The sequence below is a fragment of the Corvus moneduloides genome, chromosome 2, assembly GCF_009650955.1.
Source record: "Corvus moneduloides isolate bCorMon1 chromosome 2, bCorMon1.pri, whole genome shotgun sequence".
NCBI classification, from domain to species: Eukaryota; Metazoa; Chordata; class Aves; order Passeriformes; family Corvidae; genus Corvus; species Corvus moneduloides.
In genome coordinates, this window is record NC_045477.1 from 44,378,803 (window position 1) to 44,398,402 (window position 19,600).

At 42.7% G+C, this 19,600-nt stretch overlaps 1 protein-coding gene across 1 annotated transcript in view; it reads left to right on the top strand.

The window, feature by feature from the left end:
* DDX10 (DEAD-box helicase 10) overlaps positions 1 to 19,600 on the top strand; it is a 178,229-nt gene that overhangs the window by 109,290 nt on the left and 49,339 nt on the right. The window contains exon 15 of the mRNA XM_032099331.1: positions 1,469 to 1,630. Coding sequence (XP_031955222.1) covers positions 1,469 to 1,630 — 162 coding nt within the window. The remainder of the gene's footprint in view (positions 1 to 1,468; positions 1,631 to 19,600) is intronic.

Sequence of the window (19,600 nt, forward strand, 5' to 3'; positions counted from 1 at the left end):
AAGATAAGAAATAGGGGTTTTTTTCTTCTTTATAATAATTTCAGTAAGGCATAAACTGAAAGAGAGGTCACCTTTACAAGTATAAAATTTGCTTTTCTGGCTAAATAAAATAAAACATTTTATATTGCAGGTGAAGAGAGTGTAGGCATATACATAATTACTAACATTAGACAGAATGTAAAAGGTTTTTAGAGGTCGCCCCATTGTCTGAAAACTACAATGTCAGATGTTTTTAGATATTCAGAAGCTATTGTCTCAACTTAAAATTCATACGCAAATGTTTATGTATCTATGCAATGAAGCAAAAAGGAGCAAGGATGGAGAGAAAAATAGTCACAAAGATTGTAGTTTGAAAAGCAGTACAGTAGAGAAGGAGTAACATTTAAGCAAACACAAAATTTGCATCTGTGGATGTTGTTCTTGTTTTTTTTTCCCCAAGCTGTGTAAAATTGTGCTTTGAAATTTTACTGTTCTATTCCACATGCTTCTCTTTGACAAACTCCTCTAAAAAATATATCTTTCTAGAAAATATAGCTACACAAACTCAGTTTTACAAAAGGATGTGGAAACAATGGGTTGGATTTCTCTGTACCTGTTGAATAACACCCTGTGTGCAATAGGGAGTCCTAAATGTGTTTGGTTTTACATTTTTACTGAAAAGCATTCTGTATTTTCTGCCATGTAGTTTCCTTTCAAGAGTTAGTACTCTACTAATCCATAGGCAAGAAAGATTTCGCAAAGACTTTCCCTTGAAGGTGTGTGCTCATAGCATGAGGTATAAGCTACTAGGTCATAAGATAGATGGGGATATTTTTTTGGTGAATGTGTAGTCTTTGTCTTGAATTTAGAGTTTCAGATATTTAAGGGAAGCCGGATGTGTTCATTATGTCATCCATCAAGCATTTCATCAGCATGGATCATCAAACATTTCCAATACAGTCTTAGTACAATAATCAAAAAACCCTTCCATGTCTGTTCTCCTTGCTTCCCTCAAAACATGAACCTGTAGTCATGCCTTTTTTTGTGTACTCTGGAATAAAGGCTCATCTAATTTTTGTCTTGGTTAATATGTTGGAATATTGATTTTTTACATGAAAAGTGCTGTTTAGATTTACTCATGTTTTTTTCTGAGAGTCATTTCTTGAGAACAAGTATTTTTTCTCCCCAAATGACTAGCAGGATTAGAAATTACTTGTTCTAATCAGGAAAGAAAATAAGGGAAGAGATTCAAGTGAATCCACTAAACAGTAATGTGATATGATGGAGACACTACTTTCAAATAGTAATTTTAACTGATTGTGATGTTAAATAAGGTCTCTAAGTTTCTGTTGTCCAGAAGTCTTGTTAGATTGTTTCCTTTGCAGATGACCTTTTTATTTAGTCTGTATTGGAATATTTGGGGCACCAAAAGTGTGATGTGGAAAAATGATTCTAACCATTATTTTTCTTGCTGGCATCTCTAATTCAGTTAGTGCAGCAGTGGCCACCTGTGCAAAAATCCAATTTGGCGCAAGCAGATGAGGAAGATGATGCCAGTGGTATCAACCTAGATAAAGCGAAAGAAATACTGCGTGAAGAAGACAAATTCGACAAAGAAGAATACAGGAAGAAAGTAAAGGAAAAACATAGGGTAAGTTGATTTCTACCTCAATTACTGAAGTACAGAAATACTGTGCTGTGGATTGCTCAGTGAGGAAAGGTACTTAAATACGTTGTGAAAGAAGTGTAGAACAAGTTCATTTAAATTCTTAAGTTTTTTTCAGGACTACATTGTTTACAGGAAAACTGTTCTGATGTAAGTAGCTGGATAGCACAAAGCCTTATTCAGTATTAAATGTTGGTAACAGTAGAGTTTTATTTACAACTTCAAAATTTGTTGAGTTTCGTAGGAGTATCTTTTTTTTTAAGCAGTGTTCAGTGGAAGGGTTTGTTTCACAAAAAGAAAGTAGTATATGGATATGTGCTCTAACAAATGCTGACAGTGATGTACTGTCTGTGAGATGTCTTCAGACTACCACTTGCTCAACATTTAGTACTACATTTCAGCTAGGCCAAAGCGTTAACTTTTTGTGTTGGTGTTGTTAGGGCTATCAGAATTTACTTAATGAATTACTCAAATTATGTCTTATGATTTTGGCGGTAACTTGAAAAGATCAGTATCTGAAGTCTGGCTTCTCTGGTGCAACTTTTAAGTTGCAGACCACGAGTTTTCAAACTGCTTCTGTATTATTTGTCATGGGCCAAAGCAGGGTTTTCTGACCTTGCTGTGTACCTGTCCTATAGAACACAGCTGTATGTTTTTGAGTTCAGGGGTCATTCTTTTAGGTGTTGTGAGATGGGTATGGAATTCTCCAGATAATGGGTACCTGTAAGATCCCAGGACTATATGTTGTTTAAGGCCAAATTTATACTCAAAGCTTCAAATTTCCGAAGTGCTAGAAAGCATTGTTGTATTGTCCTGCTTTGTAAATGCTGACTTCATTCAATTTGACTTTCCACTGATAGTAGTTAGTACTAGATCTCCTAGTGTTTCTGAAGGTTTGTATTTGAACAAAATAATTTGGAAGGGATTTATGAAAGCTTCAAGCTATGGTTTTGCTATGAAGTATTCCAGCTAATGTCAAAGCATACTTCACACATTTAATTTGAAAGTCTTTTCCTGTAGTCCTGTTGCAGTCACTTGACAAATACAAAAAATCTCACCTCTTCTTTAGCAAAGTGTTGCATTTGATAGGAGGTGAAAAGAAATAATGTTTGCTGTGCTCTAAGTGAAATCAGAGTCACGTTTACAGAAAACAATGCAATCAGATTTCAAGGATACACTTAATAAACAAGGAAGGAGAGATTGATTCTATGACTTTGCAATCAATCTGTTATTCATTAGCAAATTCATATCTTTTGAGTGATGCTGTTGTAGGTTTGACATCAGACTTCAGTGATAAAATACTTCATCTCTTGGTCTGTTAAAACAGCTTCATTGTTGTAGTGCTGAGGAGAACAATTGATGTTGACCAAATACTTACCTGCATTGAAAAAAATATTTCAACTGTGGAGATACTATGAAAAGAGAATGCCTCTTTTCAGAACCAAGTCAGGCAAAATTAACAGACTGACCACATCAGTGTCATGGGATTTTTTTGTAATTACGGAAAGTGTCATATGTGAAGTTTCTTGTAGCTTAGTGCATGAGTGTTTTTCACATTCCACCTATTATCCTTTATGAAATAAAAGAAATAAATGATAGTATGTAAAGAAGAAGGAAATAGATTTAAAAAAAAATCATCTCTGTTTGACATCCTGTGAAATGATTGTCTAGTATTAAGGGCTGCCATCCAGTCATTGCACAACTGACATTGTTCAGATTTTTTATTTGAGACTTTACAATTTGAGGTGAAAAATACTTCATATGTAAATTCTCTCTACATAACGAAGTATTCAGTTACCAGATTGTAATTTTTGAAATAGTCTTAAAACAGTTTAGAATCCTGACATACAAATTTAAATGAGATGAAACTTGAAAGGAAAGAAGGGGCAGGAAGGTGATAGGTAGGAACCTCATCTGCCTTCCTGTTGTCTCACCAACCTTGTAGTTAAAGATGAACTTCTCACTACAAAAGGCATTCAGGATACCAATTCATTTCATGTATTAATTAATACAGGGTATATAAGGTAAGGCTGACATACAGATTGATTCTCTTGCTCTTCCTTATTACTAAGTCATCCTTTTTGTCTGGGGTTCTTGACAGTCAACTGTTGCTACTTAGGAAATAGCTGTAGTAGTAATGATAGGGAAAATATGCTGAGCCCTGCTCTTTTGTCTCATCCAAGGAGAGACAGGCACATCTCCTTTCTCTTGGGTCATGTTAAGCTGGTCCAGTGATCAGAAGATGCCTTCTTCCAGTGATTCATGAAGAGGCTACATTGTTACTAGGTGGGAAAGATAATACTCAATTTTTCCATTACCAGAAAATGTGTAATTTTTAAAATTTGCACTGTAGGGAGGCATTCTATAGCATAATTCAGAAATCATAGATAAGTGTCATGGATAAACATTATTTTAGCCACTTCAGTCATTGTTTTTTCACTAATGTTTTTGGAATTTATTGAATTGTTAATGGGACAAATCATCAGTCCTTAATTAACAAAAGAATGCCAGGGGAAAATCTGAACTGCCTCACAGTAGAAGTGAGTTACGTGGCCATTTCCACAGTGACTTCCCAAGGGTATTTAAAAATTCTCCCACCTCATAAAGTTTCCCTTCCCAAAAGATAACAATCACTCAGTAGCAGATACTAGTTGAGTTTGAATCTTTGGCTTACATCTCAATGATATGGAAGAAGAAGAACTATGCAAGTCCTTGTGTCATGACTGTACTGCAGAAGCTTGGTCAGGTGCCTGATCATTGAATTTGCTATTAAAGGTTAGGTTGTTTATGTAAGTCTGACAGGCAAGTGGTCTAAGTTATTTCTTACCCTCATTTGGAGGGAGAGAGTGAAACCTAAAAGAGGAATATTGAAGTGTGTTACCACTAAGGGATTTGAGAGCAATAAAAAGACTAGGAGACTTTATTTTCATGACTTCAGATTTTGTGTGTGGGTGTCTTAGTGCCATTTCTTGGGTCATTGAAAGAGGAGCTTTTTAAAGTCACATACTGCAATCCCCTCTTATATATCCCTTTGCTGGCATTCAGCAGAACCCTTTATACAAAGTCTTATCCATCACTTGTGACTGTCCTTGCTTCTTTTTAAATCCTCCATGCTTCACTGTGCACCAAAATACATCGTGTCATAACATGAACTCTGTGGTCTGACCTGTCCTTTCTGCAGTAAAGCTAATTATTTCATTCCCATCTTTGTTTAAATTTCCCTCCTGCAAGCAGACTGCTGTAGATCTTTGTCCATTCGACAAATGTTCCAGTATCCGATGTGACAACTCTCTGTTTCTTGATTTTCCACCTTGGCTGCTGAATTCTCCTACAACTCTTTTTAGTAGCTTTTTGTAAAAGCCATGGCTAAATCTTTCTGCTTTTCTTCAGATTTGTTCAAGACATTTGCTTAACATTTTCATCAATTTAACTTTCTTCTGTCCCTTCACTTCTTTCGAGTTTCAAATGTATCTTGATTCTTATTTCCTCTTCTTAATTCCTTTTCTTCCTACTGCAGCTGATACCTGGTGTAGTTTCCTGGTGTGTGTGGCACTAGTTCTTTTTTTCTTTAAATCAATTTTTGAAACATGCTAAATCTTTTAAAATTATTACACAAATAAATTAGCAGACCACTAGAGACAAATGCATTTTCATTCTGTATAAATGAAATATAGCAGTCTGATACACATTTAGGTACGTGTAATCAAGAAGTCCCCTCAAGCTGAATGTGTGTTAATACCTGAAGTCTCTACATTGGCTTTGAAATGGTGACTTACAATAACAAAACAATTTACAGAATGCTATAAAAGCAGATGTTAATTCATCGAGGTTCTTTTATCTGGCAGGTGAGTTCAGGTTTTGATTTAGATAGTGAAGGGATGTAGAAAAAGAAGTGTTTTCATAAAGCTTGTACTTTTATAGGTCATCTTCAATTGAGAATCCCTTTCTTATGGTTTCCTCAGTAAAATCTTGAAGATTAGAGGTCTCTGGGAGAAAAGAGTGAACTTCTTAAAATCAAAACATCCCAAAAGCAGCTTTTTTTTTTTCAGGGGAGCATGGCATGTAAGTTTATTATGAACTTTCCTTGCAAAACTGTTTCTGATGAAGAACAAAACTATTCAGAAAGTATCCACAGGCCACTGATTTTAAATCTATTTGTGAATGTAATTTAAATGAGCACAGTCTCCTGTATGATCAGAAAAATGTTTTGATGCATTCATGAGATGCTCGGATTAGATGAGTTGTGTGTTGCAGCGCCTTAAGGCTTGTGGCAACTTGCAAAGCATCTACACTATAATTAGGTTTCCTTCATGAGTCTCACATTTTATTATCCTCTCCTTCCTCTGCAAATATGGAAAAACTGAAAATCAGATTGATAAAAGTAAATAAAACTGAGGTATAATTGTTGTGTAATTAATGCTTACTGAAGTTTTGGAAGCAAAGTAAATTTTAGTGGTTGAGCACAAGGAAAGGACAGTAAGACTGATCAAGATAATGTGAAAAGAATTCTGCCTTAATGGCTATTTGATGAAAGCCATTTGAAATGTGTAAAACGTGGTAAACAACAATGAAGGGAGAAGTGAATAAACTATTCAGAACATGTTTTGGAGCTCCATTTTTCAAGTTTTCAACTAAAAAACACAGTTTTGTTAGGAAGAAAATAGTGGCAGAGACGGATTCATCTCACTTCTTAGTAACCTCTCTTTCCCTGTACTAACTCAAGCTCAGAAAAATACCCATTGGTGCTGAAGGAAAAATGAACAGGACCTTTATTTCTTACCTCTCTTTCCCACAAGTAAGATATGCTGTGAATTTTTAATCATCAATGTGAGAAGATGGCTAGAAGTATTTTTTTACATACAATTTCATTTGGGCAGTATTAGTAGCAAACAAACTGAGTCTCTCTTCAGGGGTCTGATACTGCAAGATGCAGTAATTCTATAACTCCCTGGAAGACGTTAAACAAACATATTTATAGAGGGATGACTCAGTTAGACTGTGGGTGACAGGGGGGATCTTTCAGAAGGTACTGCACTGTTCCACAAGTCTGTATTTTAAATGTAATATATACTTTGTATTTTTGAGACTCCTTGCACAGTCTTCCAGTGATACTTCCAGTGATACTCAAAGGAATCTGGAGATATTTTGTGGCCCTTGTGCCACTGACATGATCTTGATTTGTACCACTTGAAGTTTAGGGTTATATGTTCTCAAAGTTTTACTTATGCCATTTTTAATTCAGTAGAAAATACAGAACTATTTTAGAAACTGTACTGGAACAGAATACCTCTCTTTTGTTTGTCTCCTGTACCCTAAATGCATTTGTTAGTGGCATAGTGCATAGTTTTAATGAGGAGGAAACACTGCGATGTTTCGCCCTTTGTGTGTTTGCTCTCCCAAATATTATTACTCTATTAACTGTTTCCAAGGCTAAAAGAGAAAATTCTTTGTACCAGACTTTATGTAAAGACTATCATAAAATAAAGAGCTTTCAGTTTCATGAAGAGAATATTGAATTCGGATTAAAATTCATTTTTGCAAATGGAAGATCGCAGACTGGTAAGGGAAGCCAAATCCCTTGGGTTTGAACTCAGGTGGTTTCATCTGCAGGTGTTTTTGATGAAGTCTGCTGCTGTTCCAGGCTGCAGAATGAGCCCCCTGCACGTGTATTGCACAGAGGGTCACACACAAGACTCAGTTTGTGGCTATCCACAGAGACAAGAGAGGCTGCACTCACATAAACATGCACAGCACAGGCAGCACAAGCTTTTTCTTCTTGTTGGCTGATAAGAGCTGATGTTTACCAGCAGAGCTAAGATCTCACTCCCTTGATTGATAAGCACACTCACCAATACATTAAATAGGAGAGTGGACCCTAAATATGTCTAATTTCATACCTACATCATAGGGCCCTTGTGTAGTCACTGACCTTGGGTTTTTCCATGTGCTAGTCTTTCTGCACAGTCTCATAATGCCTTTCCAATATTCCATTTTAACTTTGCTCTTTCCCATGAGGCTGATAAACACAGATAACCTGTTTTCTCTTTTTCTTACCAGTTACAAAATTCTGTGTGAACCTTCCCAAGGTTGTGCTTGTGTGGTTCCTTTAGTGTTCATCTGTCAGTGACTTATGAGTTCACATCTTTTGTTACTGTCTGCCTTACTGCTCATTAGGGTTAGTGTATTTCATACTCACTTTATTACTTTTTCTCCTTCTTGTCTTTGTCTCAGTCATAAGAGGATGTCATTACAAATCACGTTTTTACGTTCAAGGTGTCCCTGCCACCCATGTATCTTGTGCCACACTGCATTCCTTGGAGTTTTCTTCCTGGTCTAACGCTGTAGCCTTTATCTCTCTCCAACCTCTGGCTCCTGCCACAGTCCTCACCCCATCCCTTGGCTGAGCCATGGCTGGTTTGGGAAAGCTCTTGGGGGAAAGCACTCTATGACTTACTCCTTCCTTTGGCAGCCCCATTCAGATGGAGCTCTAGGCTCCCTGCTTTTGCAAGTGATTTCTGTTGATGACAGAATACTTAGGATTTTAAATGTCTTTGGTTGTAGTTTTATAAAATAATTCTGAAAGTTGTAGTGTACTGTAATAAATCACTGAAAACCATATACCATGCTCCAGAAATGGAAAAGATTCCCCAGGGATTTTCTTTATTTTATAAAATTAAAAAAAAAAAAAAAAAAAATATATATATATATATATTATATATATAACACAAGGCATTCAATATGGTTGAAGATAAATGCTCCCATGAAAGCCAGTATTTTTAGTTTGAAAATCAATCATTAGATTAATTCTGGAGAAAGGTTGCATCATATTTCCAAGGAAATAATCTGAAGGGGTAGGAAATTGCAGTGCAGGATTATGCTCTTTATTAAGTAAAGCACCTGAATAGTCCTGCACTTTGAGGTGGAATTTGTCAGATTACCATGTGTACAGTCGGTTTAATGTGCTGCTGGGTGAGAATGATAAAAGTCTCTCACGTTAAGAGTATGCCAGTGTAGGAGCAAAATATAAAGGGAAGGAGGTTACTGCTGAGAGGAGTGTTCAGCTGAATGGCAAAGAAAAGTATAGGTGGAGAGATGTGTAAAAATAAGTCAGAGAGTATTACTTTGTTAGAAAGCCTATCCAAGCCCTTCCATAGCTTCTGTGTGCAGGCAATGCTGCTATTCTGCTCTGGATGCAGAGCTGTTAAGATAAGGGGGATGGACACTGAGAAACAGATTGACAAGCATCCCATTTCAGCCTTAGCAGCAGCATCCATCTGGTCTCCCTGTGGTGCCAGTGGAGACAAGGGCTTGCTTGTTTATCTTTCACTTCAACAGCTGAATGGGCCACACTTAGAGCTTGAAGTGTCCTTGGGTGTTTTCTAAGAGTCTTGCAGCAAAATCAGAGTTCTTGACCTCATCTTACTGATGTGAAAAATAAGAAAATGAGATCACAGATGACAGAATATTCTGAGTTGAGAGGGACCCACAAAGGACTATTGAATCCCACTCTGCAGTGAATGGCCTACATGGCGGTTGAACCCACAACCTTGGTGTTACTAGCACCAGGGTCTGACCAACTGGTTTATGTACACAGTAATCAGATGAGTGCCAGGAAAACGCAGCTGTGGGTGGAGGCTGAAGTAGTTCAGGCATAACCTTGAAGTGAGCCTTTACACACCCTAGTGCTGTAAAGCAGCTTCCATGCCAGGCTGCTTGTCCTGCTGGAGGATGTACTTGAACAACTGACCTCTATCTGTCATGGCTCTGTGAGGCAACCTTGCAGCTTCTGACAGGTGCTGCAGCCTTTGCTTGTTGAGGATCTGGGTACTGCTGGGTGCCTGCATGAGCAGGCACAGATACATGTGAGGTTCTTTTGCCTTCTCTCAGACCTGGTGTTTGAGCTGGGTATTTCCTTATGGGAGGCTGCATTAAGACAGCTCAAGAGTCTGTGACCTCTACAGATAATGAATTTCCCACTCTTAAATGGCATCATCCGTTTAAAACCTAAAGCAGCTATTACCGCAGGCCTGGTTCCTACGGTATATCACCGTGTCCCGCAGCTATAGGAAGGAGGAGGAGAAGAAGATCCAGCAGGCAGGAATTGTGCAGCAAGATTGATTTATTTAATTATTTTACACACTCTTTTATAGACTTTTTTCTTCATAGTCTAATTGGACAAAGGACCAGCCACCCCTTGGGGGTGATTGGCCAAAATCCTAAAACATCCATTATCAAAATATTTTCTACTATACCATAAACAAGACTTTTCAAGGTTGCAGGTGGCTTGGTTGTTTACATTCCCTGCTACCTCTTCTGTGAGAGAGAAAAGTCTCTCACGGACTTAGAAAAATAACAAGAAGATCCTCACTAACAGCATTTTTGTACCTACAATTCCCCCTTTTTGTTTTATAAGCTAACAACTCTACTATTAATCCTAAATAGAAATCTACATCAGTTATTAATTCTAAAAATGTCCTTAAGGCTTTAACTATCTGACTCCATAACAAGGAATTCAAAATTCAGTCTCTGCTTGTGGAAGGACCATCCCAGTCTCTGCTTGTAGAAGGACCATCTGCCTGATGGTTGACATCCTGGTCATCATCAGAAGAGTCATTAGGCTGATGATCTACATTCTGGTCGCCATTTGGATGGTTGGCGTTCTGGTCATCATTTGGAGGTTGCCTGTTCTGCCTCTGGTGCCGCAGGTCAGGGCGAACACATTTTGAAGGTAGCCACTGTACTCCAGTATCTGTGGAAACGCAAGCATACCTACGACCCCAAACGATAAGCTCATGTGGGCCTTCCCACTGGTTAGTGAGTAAATTCCGTACCCAGACTTTTGCCCGGGGCAGCTGTCTGTCGCCTGCAGACTGCAATGAGAGAAAATGATTCAGAATAACAGGATTATTTGAATTTTGTGGTACTGTAAGGTGATTAATTGTATACAAAGCTTTTGCTAGTCGGCTCTGTGGGGTTTCTCCATGCATTCCCCTTTTCTGTTTGTCCAAAACACGCTTCAAGGTACCATGAGCGCGTTCGACAATGGCTTGGCCAGTAGGAGAATGTGGGATACCAAAGGTATGGTCTACACCCCATAGGTGTAAGAACTGCCGCGTCTTCTCCGAGACATAGGCAGGACCATTATCTGTTTTCACAGAAGCTGGCACGCCCAGGACTGAGAAAGCCAATTTCCAATGGGCAATGACATCACGGCCCTTCTCTCCAGTGTGAGCAGTAGCCCACATAGCCGAGGAGAAAGTGTCAATAGACATGTGCACATATTTCAGCCGACCAAATTCTGGGATGTGAGTTACATCCGTTTGCCAAATCTGCAAGGCTTTTAGCCCTCTGGGGTTTACCCCGGCTGGCAAAGGCGCAGCGAGTCCGTGACAGTCAGCACAAGCGCTGACAATGTCGCGCGCCTCGGTTGGCGTTAAATGGAACTGCTTCTGCAGGGTATGTGCACTTTGATGGAAGAAACCGTGCGATGCCTTGGCTTGTGCAATTTTGTCAGGCTGAGGCCCTACCCACGCAGGGTTGGCCAGCATGTCAGCCCTGGCATTGCCTTCTGTTAGAAACCCTGGTAAATTGGTGTGGCTTCGAATGTGCAGAATGTAATACAGATGCACTCGAGCCTGAATCGCAGACCACAAAGTTTGCAACAGTGAAAACAGAGCCGCATTGTTCACCTCCTTCAGAAGTGAACAATCTAAGCGTTGGGTGATACCTGCTACATAAGCAGAGTCAGTAACCAAATTCAAAGGTTCCTGTGAGAATCGCTGAAAAGCCATGGTAACAGCCCTTAATTCAACTAACTGAGCAGAGCCTGACTCGTGTTCCTTCAGCACTTGCCATTCCGATCCCTCCTTCCAGGTAGCAATGGCTTTCCCAGTTTTCCCTGAACCATCCGTAAAGACGGTGGGTCCTTGCACCGGCACTCGGCTATTTCTCGGCCGCAAGGAAAGTACGGTCGATTTTGCCAGCTGCAGTAATTTATGGCTGGGCAGATGGTAAGTGATCTGCCCTGAAAAGTTTTGCAGCGCGCTTTGCAAAGGAGCACTATGGATGAGGCTCCACTCAAAGTATTCCTTTGAGATCGGAATGACAATTACTGCAGGATCCGCAGCCATCAGTTGCAAACACCGTTGACGGCATTTGATTATCAGAGAAGCGACCAATTCAAACACTGTGGTCACCGTCCTTTTTGGCTGGTGAGGCAAAAAGACCCATTCTAGGATATGCAAAGGATCAGGCCATTGTGCATTCCACTGGCCAATGATACCTGTAGGATGGAGGTCTGGAATAGTAATGTAAACAGTGATAGCAATGGAGGGATCCACTCGATAAACCTGACGAGCAGAAACAGCCCGTTGGACCTCCTGCAGCGCTTGCCGCGTTTCCGGAGTCAACTCCCGAGGTGAATTCAGACCAGGGTCCCCTTTTAATAAATTAAAAAGAGGGGAAAGCTGCTCTGCAGTTAGACCTAAATAAAGTCGTAACCAATTGATGACACCCAACAGCTTTTGAGCATCATTCAAGGTTTTAATCGAATCCGGGAATTGCACCTCTTGGCGTTGGATAATTTGGTCCAAAATTTTCACTCCTAAATATTTCCAAGGAGGATGCTGTTGAACTTTCTCCGGAGCTACCTCTAATCCATAGGCATGCAGAGCAGCGAGCAGCTGAGGCTGTATTCTCAGCAGCTCGTCCCGAGTGGACGCTGCCACCAGGATATCATCCATGTAGTGGTAGCAGCGTGCATCAGGAAACTGCTTGCGAACTCCGGCTAACGCTTGGGCGACATAACACTGACAGATAATTGGGCTGTTCCTCATCCCTTGAGGGAGGACCTTCCATTGGTATCTCTTAGCAGGTTCAGCATTGTTAATGGCAGGCACAGTAAAGGCAAATTTTGGTTTGTCATCAGGATGCAAAGGAATTGTGAAAAAACAATCCTTTAAATCAATGATCAGGATGTCCCACCCCGTAGGAATCATGGTGGGAGAGGGCATGCCAGGTTGCAATGCCCCCATACCTTCCATTACTGCATTAACTTTCCGGAGGTCCTGCAATAACCTCCATTTCCCTGATTTCTTCTTAATTACGAAAACAGGAGTGTTCCAGGGGCTAGTAGAAGGTTCAAGGTGCCCCTGTTGCAACTGTTCCTGAACCAGCTGATGAAGGGTGTCTAACTTCTCTTTTGGTAGGGGCCACTGCGGCTCAAAGACTGGTGTGTCAGTCAACCACCGCAAAGGCAGTGTAGGATGCTGTGCGCCCTTACACACAGTGACCTCTGCTAAAAATTTGTCCCAATCCGTACACCCCAAGCTGCCAACACATCCCGCCCCCAAAGGTTAAGGGAAGTGGTAGCAACATAAGGCCTGATTGTAGCTGTGTGCCCCCCTGAGTCCTTCACCACCACAGGCCGTTCGCTTAGATAGCTCTGTGTGGATCCTCCTAATCCTGCGATGGCCGATCCCACCGGGGCTAAAGGCCATGAGGGAGGCCATGCAGAGAAGGAGATGATAGTTACATCAGCACCCGTATCAATCAAACCTCGAAGCTGAATCCGGGGCAGACGGGCGTTCGGCAGGATCAGGGTACATGTCATCTGTGGCCTTTGGTCAGAGATGTCTGCAGTCCAGAAGGCCTGCGGAAGTCCCGTAGATCCACTGCCGTTATCTTCGTGAGTTTGTTGCTCTATCCTGGGGACACAAGACTTAAAAGGCACCAATTTAGCAAGGCAGGTCTTTTCAGGAATAGTTACAGGGGGTTTTTGCGTGGAGACCATAGCGCAAATCTGACCTTTAAAGTCAGCATCAATAACTCCTGAGTGCACTAAGATTCCTTGATGGGCAACATCAGGTTTTCCCACCAGCATCGCACTGGATCCCTGGGCTAAGGGTCCATATGCATCCAAGGGAACCTTATAAATACCGCTAGAGTCTAAGACAACTGCGGCTGCGGTGTGGACGTCAAACCCGTCTGATCCGTGGGTGCCGTCTGATCCCTGGGTGCCGTCTCTAGGGTGGCTGGGTAGGCCTGTGCCTGTACCTGTGCCACTCTCTGGGGGAGCGACTGCATCGGAGAGCAATTCCCCCTCCTTGCACCCCGGCGGAGGTTTCCCGACAAAGGCTGACCATTGGCATGAGTCTGGGATCTACAGTAGCCCGTGCAATGCCCTGGCCTGCCACACCTTTTGCACTGGGGGATCGGTGTGTTCTCTTTTTGGCTCGGCTTAGGTCGCTTCCGTTTCTTCACCTGTTTTGGTTGCTTTGGTTCACGACCAGAAGATGCGCGAACAGGCTGCAGGAACGCAGCCAAAGCAGACCTTCTCTGGTTCCCAGATCCCACCTTAGCGCAGGCTTCGACCATGTCTGTTACCTCAGGATCCCCTGGTAAGGCATCTATGATTTTTCTGCACTCCTCGTTTGCGTTATCTCTCACTAACTGCCTTAACAACAACTGTCTTAACCCGTCATCTTCAACCTGCTTCTCGAGAGAAGCAGCAACTTTCTCTACAAAAGAAAGGAATGACTCTGATTTGCCTTGAACTATTTCAGTATATCGCTTTCTGGGTGCTGACAACTCTATGGTTTTTAACAGGGCAGCCATGCCGACCTGTTGAGCTTGCTGCAGGATGCTAGAGGGCAAGTTACCCTGTAGACTGGGATCAGAGAAGGGACCAGTCCCCATCAAAGCATCCACTCCTGCTGTCTGTCTAGGATCAGCAGCAGGGAGCTGCAAATTTGCTAATGCAGTCTTCTTGGCCAGCTTTCTCCAGGTTGTCTCAAAAACTGTAAATTGTACAGGTTGAAATAGAATTTGACCTAAGTGTCTGATATCAAATGGAGAAAGCAAATCTGTATTTATCACCCTTATTATTTGCATAACCTCAGCAGAACCCAGCCCATATTGTGCCACCTTGGATTGGAGGTCCTGGGCAACTTTCCAAGCAATTACCTCATGCCTATCATGCTCTCCTGAATCTGGGAGAGCCTTATACACTGGGAAAGCTCGGATCTCTTTTGGGGAACCAGTACCATCCTGAACGTCGGGCACAGCCTGCGGATGGAGTGTAACAGCTCCCCGGTTACCCCCAGAATCCCCAGATCTATTTGGCAGTCCAAGGATTTCTAATAACCTCCAGTCACCCTCCCCCAATGCTTGCACCTTAAGAGACTCTAGGAAGCGATTATGATGCGTCGGACGCAGTGTTACCGTGCAGTCCGGAAAAGTCCAGGGGCGAGACCGGCGCAGCCTTTTTCTTCGCCGCGCGGCTACAGCCGCCTGACGACCTGGGGCCAGAACCTCATCTGCCTCACTGCCTGATGAGGAATCATCAGGCAAAGGCAACTTTGGGGTGCCGGGAGGGAACAGAAATGTACGGGGAGGGGAGGCACTTTGGCTAAGTTCGCCAGGGCCAGAACAGACAGGACAGACTGCAGCTGGCTGCGCGGCAGTTTGTACAGCAGTCTCTTTACGGGAGGCCGTCTCGGCCAGTTCCGACCGAGCCGGTACTGAAGCTGCAGCCGACTCTGGAACTACGGCTGCGCCCGGCGCCGCGGTCGGCGCCGCACTCGTCTCCCGCACAGCAGCCACGTTCGGCGCGGTTGCCGCTTCCGCCGCTGTTTCGCGCTCCCCGGGCGCGCTCGGCGCCGCCGTCTCTGGCCGGCGCTCTGCGGACGCGCCCGGCGCCGCTGCCGGTCCGTTCTCTGCGGGCTCTCCCGGCGCCGCCGCTTCTGCCCGCCGCTCAGCAGCCGCCGCCGCTTCCGCGTTTTCCCGCGGCAGCGCTGTTCCCGGTTTCGCCGCCGGCTGCGCCGTTTCTCGGCTCGGAGCTGCGTCTCCCGCTTCTGGCTGGGGGGGCGCGGGTGGCGCAGACGGCATGGCCGGCGCTGGCGCCGCTTGCGGCGCGGGCTCGGGCATTCGCCGCTCTAACAGGCTGAGCAAGTCCCCCATCCTTCGGGATAGGTTTCGCAGCTCTGCCAGAAAGGGCAAATGCTGCATAAAAGGGTCCATGCCTCGGTTCTGCGACTGCGCAGAACAGTCCAGCGCCAGGGAGGGCAGCGGAGCACAGCCAGGCAGTCCCGGGGCGGGCACGCCCGGCGCTACGCCCGCTAAGTTAGATCCAGGTGCATACGGAACCGAACTAGGAGGCTCTCTGGGCATCCAAGTTGCTAAGCCGCTGATCTGCGGCCCTGGATAAGCCGTGGCTGCCGTCCAGCCGAACGGCAAGGCAGGCTGTGCGCCCTGCCTCTGCCCTGACCCCCCCCGCCTCTGGCGGCGCGGGGTCCCTGGGGGCTGCGGAGTCCTGCGACTGTGCAGGGCGAGCCGGCGCAGGCTCTGCCTGTGGAGCCGGGGGGGTTATTCCGAATCCACCATCACTTGCCCCGGAAGCCCAGTCAGCGGGGCCCCCCTCGGACATTCCTCCGTCACTCATCACCGAGACAGGCGATCCAGCCCTGCTATCACAGTCAAGGGCTGTCAGCAGAAAAAATAATAAACGCCAGGTTTTGTATAATCCTAACGCTGCCGGCTCCCCAGTCGGGAGCTCGTGTCGGACAGCAGAGCCGAGTTCCTGCCATAAGGCAAAGTCCAGGGCAGTATCTCTGTCCATGGAAATCCCTTTTAAAGTAGCCCAGTCTAATAATTCCCGAACTGAGTTTTCAGGAATGGAGGTTTGCAATATGCTAAACACACCTTTCCAGACCAGTACGACAGCGTCGTTCTGTGAGCCGCTGTTTGCCATTTCTCAGTTCTGTCGGACCTCCCGGTCCCGGGGGGTAAAGGAACAGCGCGCCTCTACAGGAATTTGGCTTGGCTCGCAGCATGCAGGACACGTCAGAGAGTGCAAATCACGTCGGGCAGCACCAAATATTACCGCAGGCCTGGTTCCTACGGTATATCACCGTGTCCCGCAGCTATAGGAAGGAGGAGGAGAAGAAGATCCAGCAGGCAGGAATTGTGCAGCAAGATTGATTTATTTAATTATTTTACACACTCTTTTATAGACTTTTTTCTTCATAGTCTAATTGGACAAAGGACCAGCCACCCCTTGGGGGTGATTGGCCAAAATCCTAAAACATCCATTATCAAAATATTTTCTACTATACCATAAACAAGACTTTTCAAGGTTGCAGGTGGCTTGGTTGTTTACATTCCCTGCTACCTCTTCTGTGAGAGAGAAAAGTCTCTCACGGACTTAGAAAAATAACAAGAAGATCCTCACTAACAGCATTGTACCTACAAGCAGCCACAAAATCAGATGAAGGGCATCATTGCCCTTTTTCCTCTGCTTTTCTGTAGAATATATTAGCGTGGTTTGCAGTTTAACTTCCATTGGTTTGTTGTTAAGATTTTAGCTTGAAACATTACTTTTAAAGAGTGTTAACTAACTTCATTCATGATCTAATTCTGTTGAAACTGTATTTTGAATTAGTGTTATCTTTATCTCTCACTGTATGTATTTGTGTACATGTAGGTTCAGTCTCACCACTCTCATAGTATAGAATTTCTTTTTAATATTTAGTCTAAACCTACTCTCCTTCAGTTTAAAACCTTTATTCCTTGTCCTGCCCACTACATGCCATTGTAAAAAGTTCCTTTCCAGCTGACTTACTGGAAGGCCACAGTTAGGTCTCCCCAGAGCCTTCTCTTCGCTGGGCTGAACAGCCCCAACTCTCTCAGCCTGTCTTCATAGGAGAGGTGCTCTGTCCCTCTAACCATCCTGGTGCCCCTCCTCTGGACTCACTCCAACAGCTCCATGTCCTCCCTGTGCTGGGACCCCAGAGCTGGATGCAGCACTGCAGGTGGGGTCTCACCAGAGCAGAGCAGAGGGGCAGAATCCCCTCCCTGGCCCTGCTGCCCACGCTGCTTTGGATGCAGCCCAGGACACCTCTGGCTCTCTGGGCTGTGAGGGCACATTGGCAGCTCATGTCCAGCCTCTCATCCATATACATATGTTTAAACCAACTTACTTAAAAACTTAAGAAAAACTTTTCTATCCTTAAAACATACTTGGTGTGTTCAGGTCTAAGTGGGAAAGGAATAATTTTGAGCTTTGTCCACTGGTTTCCTGTGTTGGTTTTGTTCCAAGAATGTCCTTTTAAGGGTCAGTTTCTGCTAGCTTCTGTTTTCTTCTTTTTAATGAGAATGCCTTTTTTCCACTGCCTGTAAGACTTTTACCAATGCTTAAGACTGTCCCTGTGCTGTTTTTCACATGCTTTTGATGCCTGCTGTATGTTGCCTTAAATCAGTGATTACTAGGTGTTTCAGTTTCCCTGCCTCTACAGTAAACATCAGCTTTACAGATGAGGCTTACATAATTATGTTTATATAGTCTGTTGCTTGAAGAGATTATTTAATAGGTTTCTAAAGCCAAACACTGAGATTTAAGAAAACCAACAAAACAAACACAAAACAATAAAAAAGTTTTTGCTTTTTTCCTGAAGGTATTAAGATTTGCTTATTTAATAGAAACCAATTTTGTATTTAATTTCCAGATATAATTTTTAAAAATAATATTCAAAGACATACTAATAATTGATTCAGTTTTATCTTTGGGTTAGAAATGTTGGTTTGTTTTGGTGGTTGGAGAAATGCTTGCGTGTAGATGGTTTGCTAATCTCTGTAATGAGAAATGTTAAGCTACATAGCAATATAAATGTAGCAACGGCCATGGGCATGTGAACAATTCAAGCTCGGTGTGAAATCTTGGAGAAGACAAATGTGAGAAACATGTTTACTAAGTCAGTTTTCAGAGCACATTTGTGCTTTAAAATGTGGGTGGAAACCAGCTCTTGACTATGGCAATGCTAATATATGAGAGCTGCTGTGAACTTTTGAACGGCTCTTTGTGTGTTTGCTGCAGCACAACTGACTGACCTTGGCTACGTCCCCCTGAAATAACAGGAGACAGTCAGATAGCAAGACATGGTGTCAGGTACCAGTATTGACCAACATGTGTTTGCAAATGACAGCCAGATTTTTCCAGGCAAGGGAGTCATTTGTTCCAGACCTTGGTCACCTGTAAAGAGCCATTACCTCAGCTGTTTAATAGAATAGATTGGTAGCTCCAAATTATGGCATCAGTATGTAAAGGAATAGTTATTAAAATTCTAGTGTAAAAATGATGGATCAAAACCTGAGGGAGTTCTTGAGTATTTAAATAAAAAGACTTCAGAGGACTCAGATGAGCATGAAATTTTTACAGGAAATAGATTTTCCACAGGCTTTTTTAATGCTCTCAGAGCTAAATATGCAGTAATATACATTAGCTGTGTTGAGTGAAACTTTTATTTGCCTTCAGGTAAGCAAATAGAAGAGGTCAGTGAAATTTTAGGGTGGAAAAACTGCAGCCTATCACCAGCTAAAAGAATTTATTTAATGTAAATCTGACCTATGCATACATTCTTTAAAAGAAAGAAAGGGGACTTTTATTGTACAAATTTTTTACAAATTAAAAAGCTAAAAGAAAAATTACTGTATAAAACAGAACTATTCATAATACATGGAAATAAATGCTGTATTTTTTTTATATTGCAGTAAACCCTCTGAACAATGTAAAACGCACTCTTAAATGTAGAAAGAAGAGAGTCTAAGGAAGAGGGGATTTCCTTTGGGAGGGAAGAACTCTCAAAATTGCTGGACTTAATTTTTTTCTAACTAAAAACTTGGGATTTAAGCTCTGTATTTATGTGTCTTTCACACATTCGTGACCTCACCAGCTAGAGAGAGCTGCCATTATTTTTTGTCTCAAGTTGAGAAAATGGAATGTAGCTGCTAGAATATTTATTTGTGTTGGAGCTTTAAGAATTAAATGGGGTACGAGTTTTTGTTTTAAAACCCAACAGTAAAAGGAGGGGGAAATTAAATGTGAAAAGAAGAGAGTGGCAGACTTCTTAACTTCATGGTTAAGAACAGCGAGTAGTTCTTCCATGTATTAGGCATAGTTTT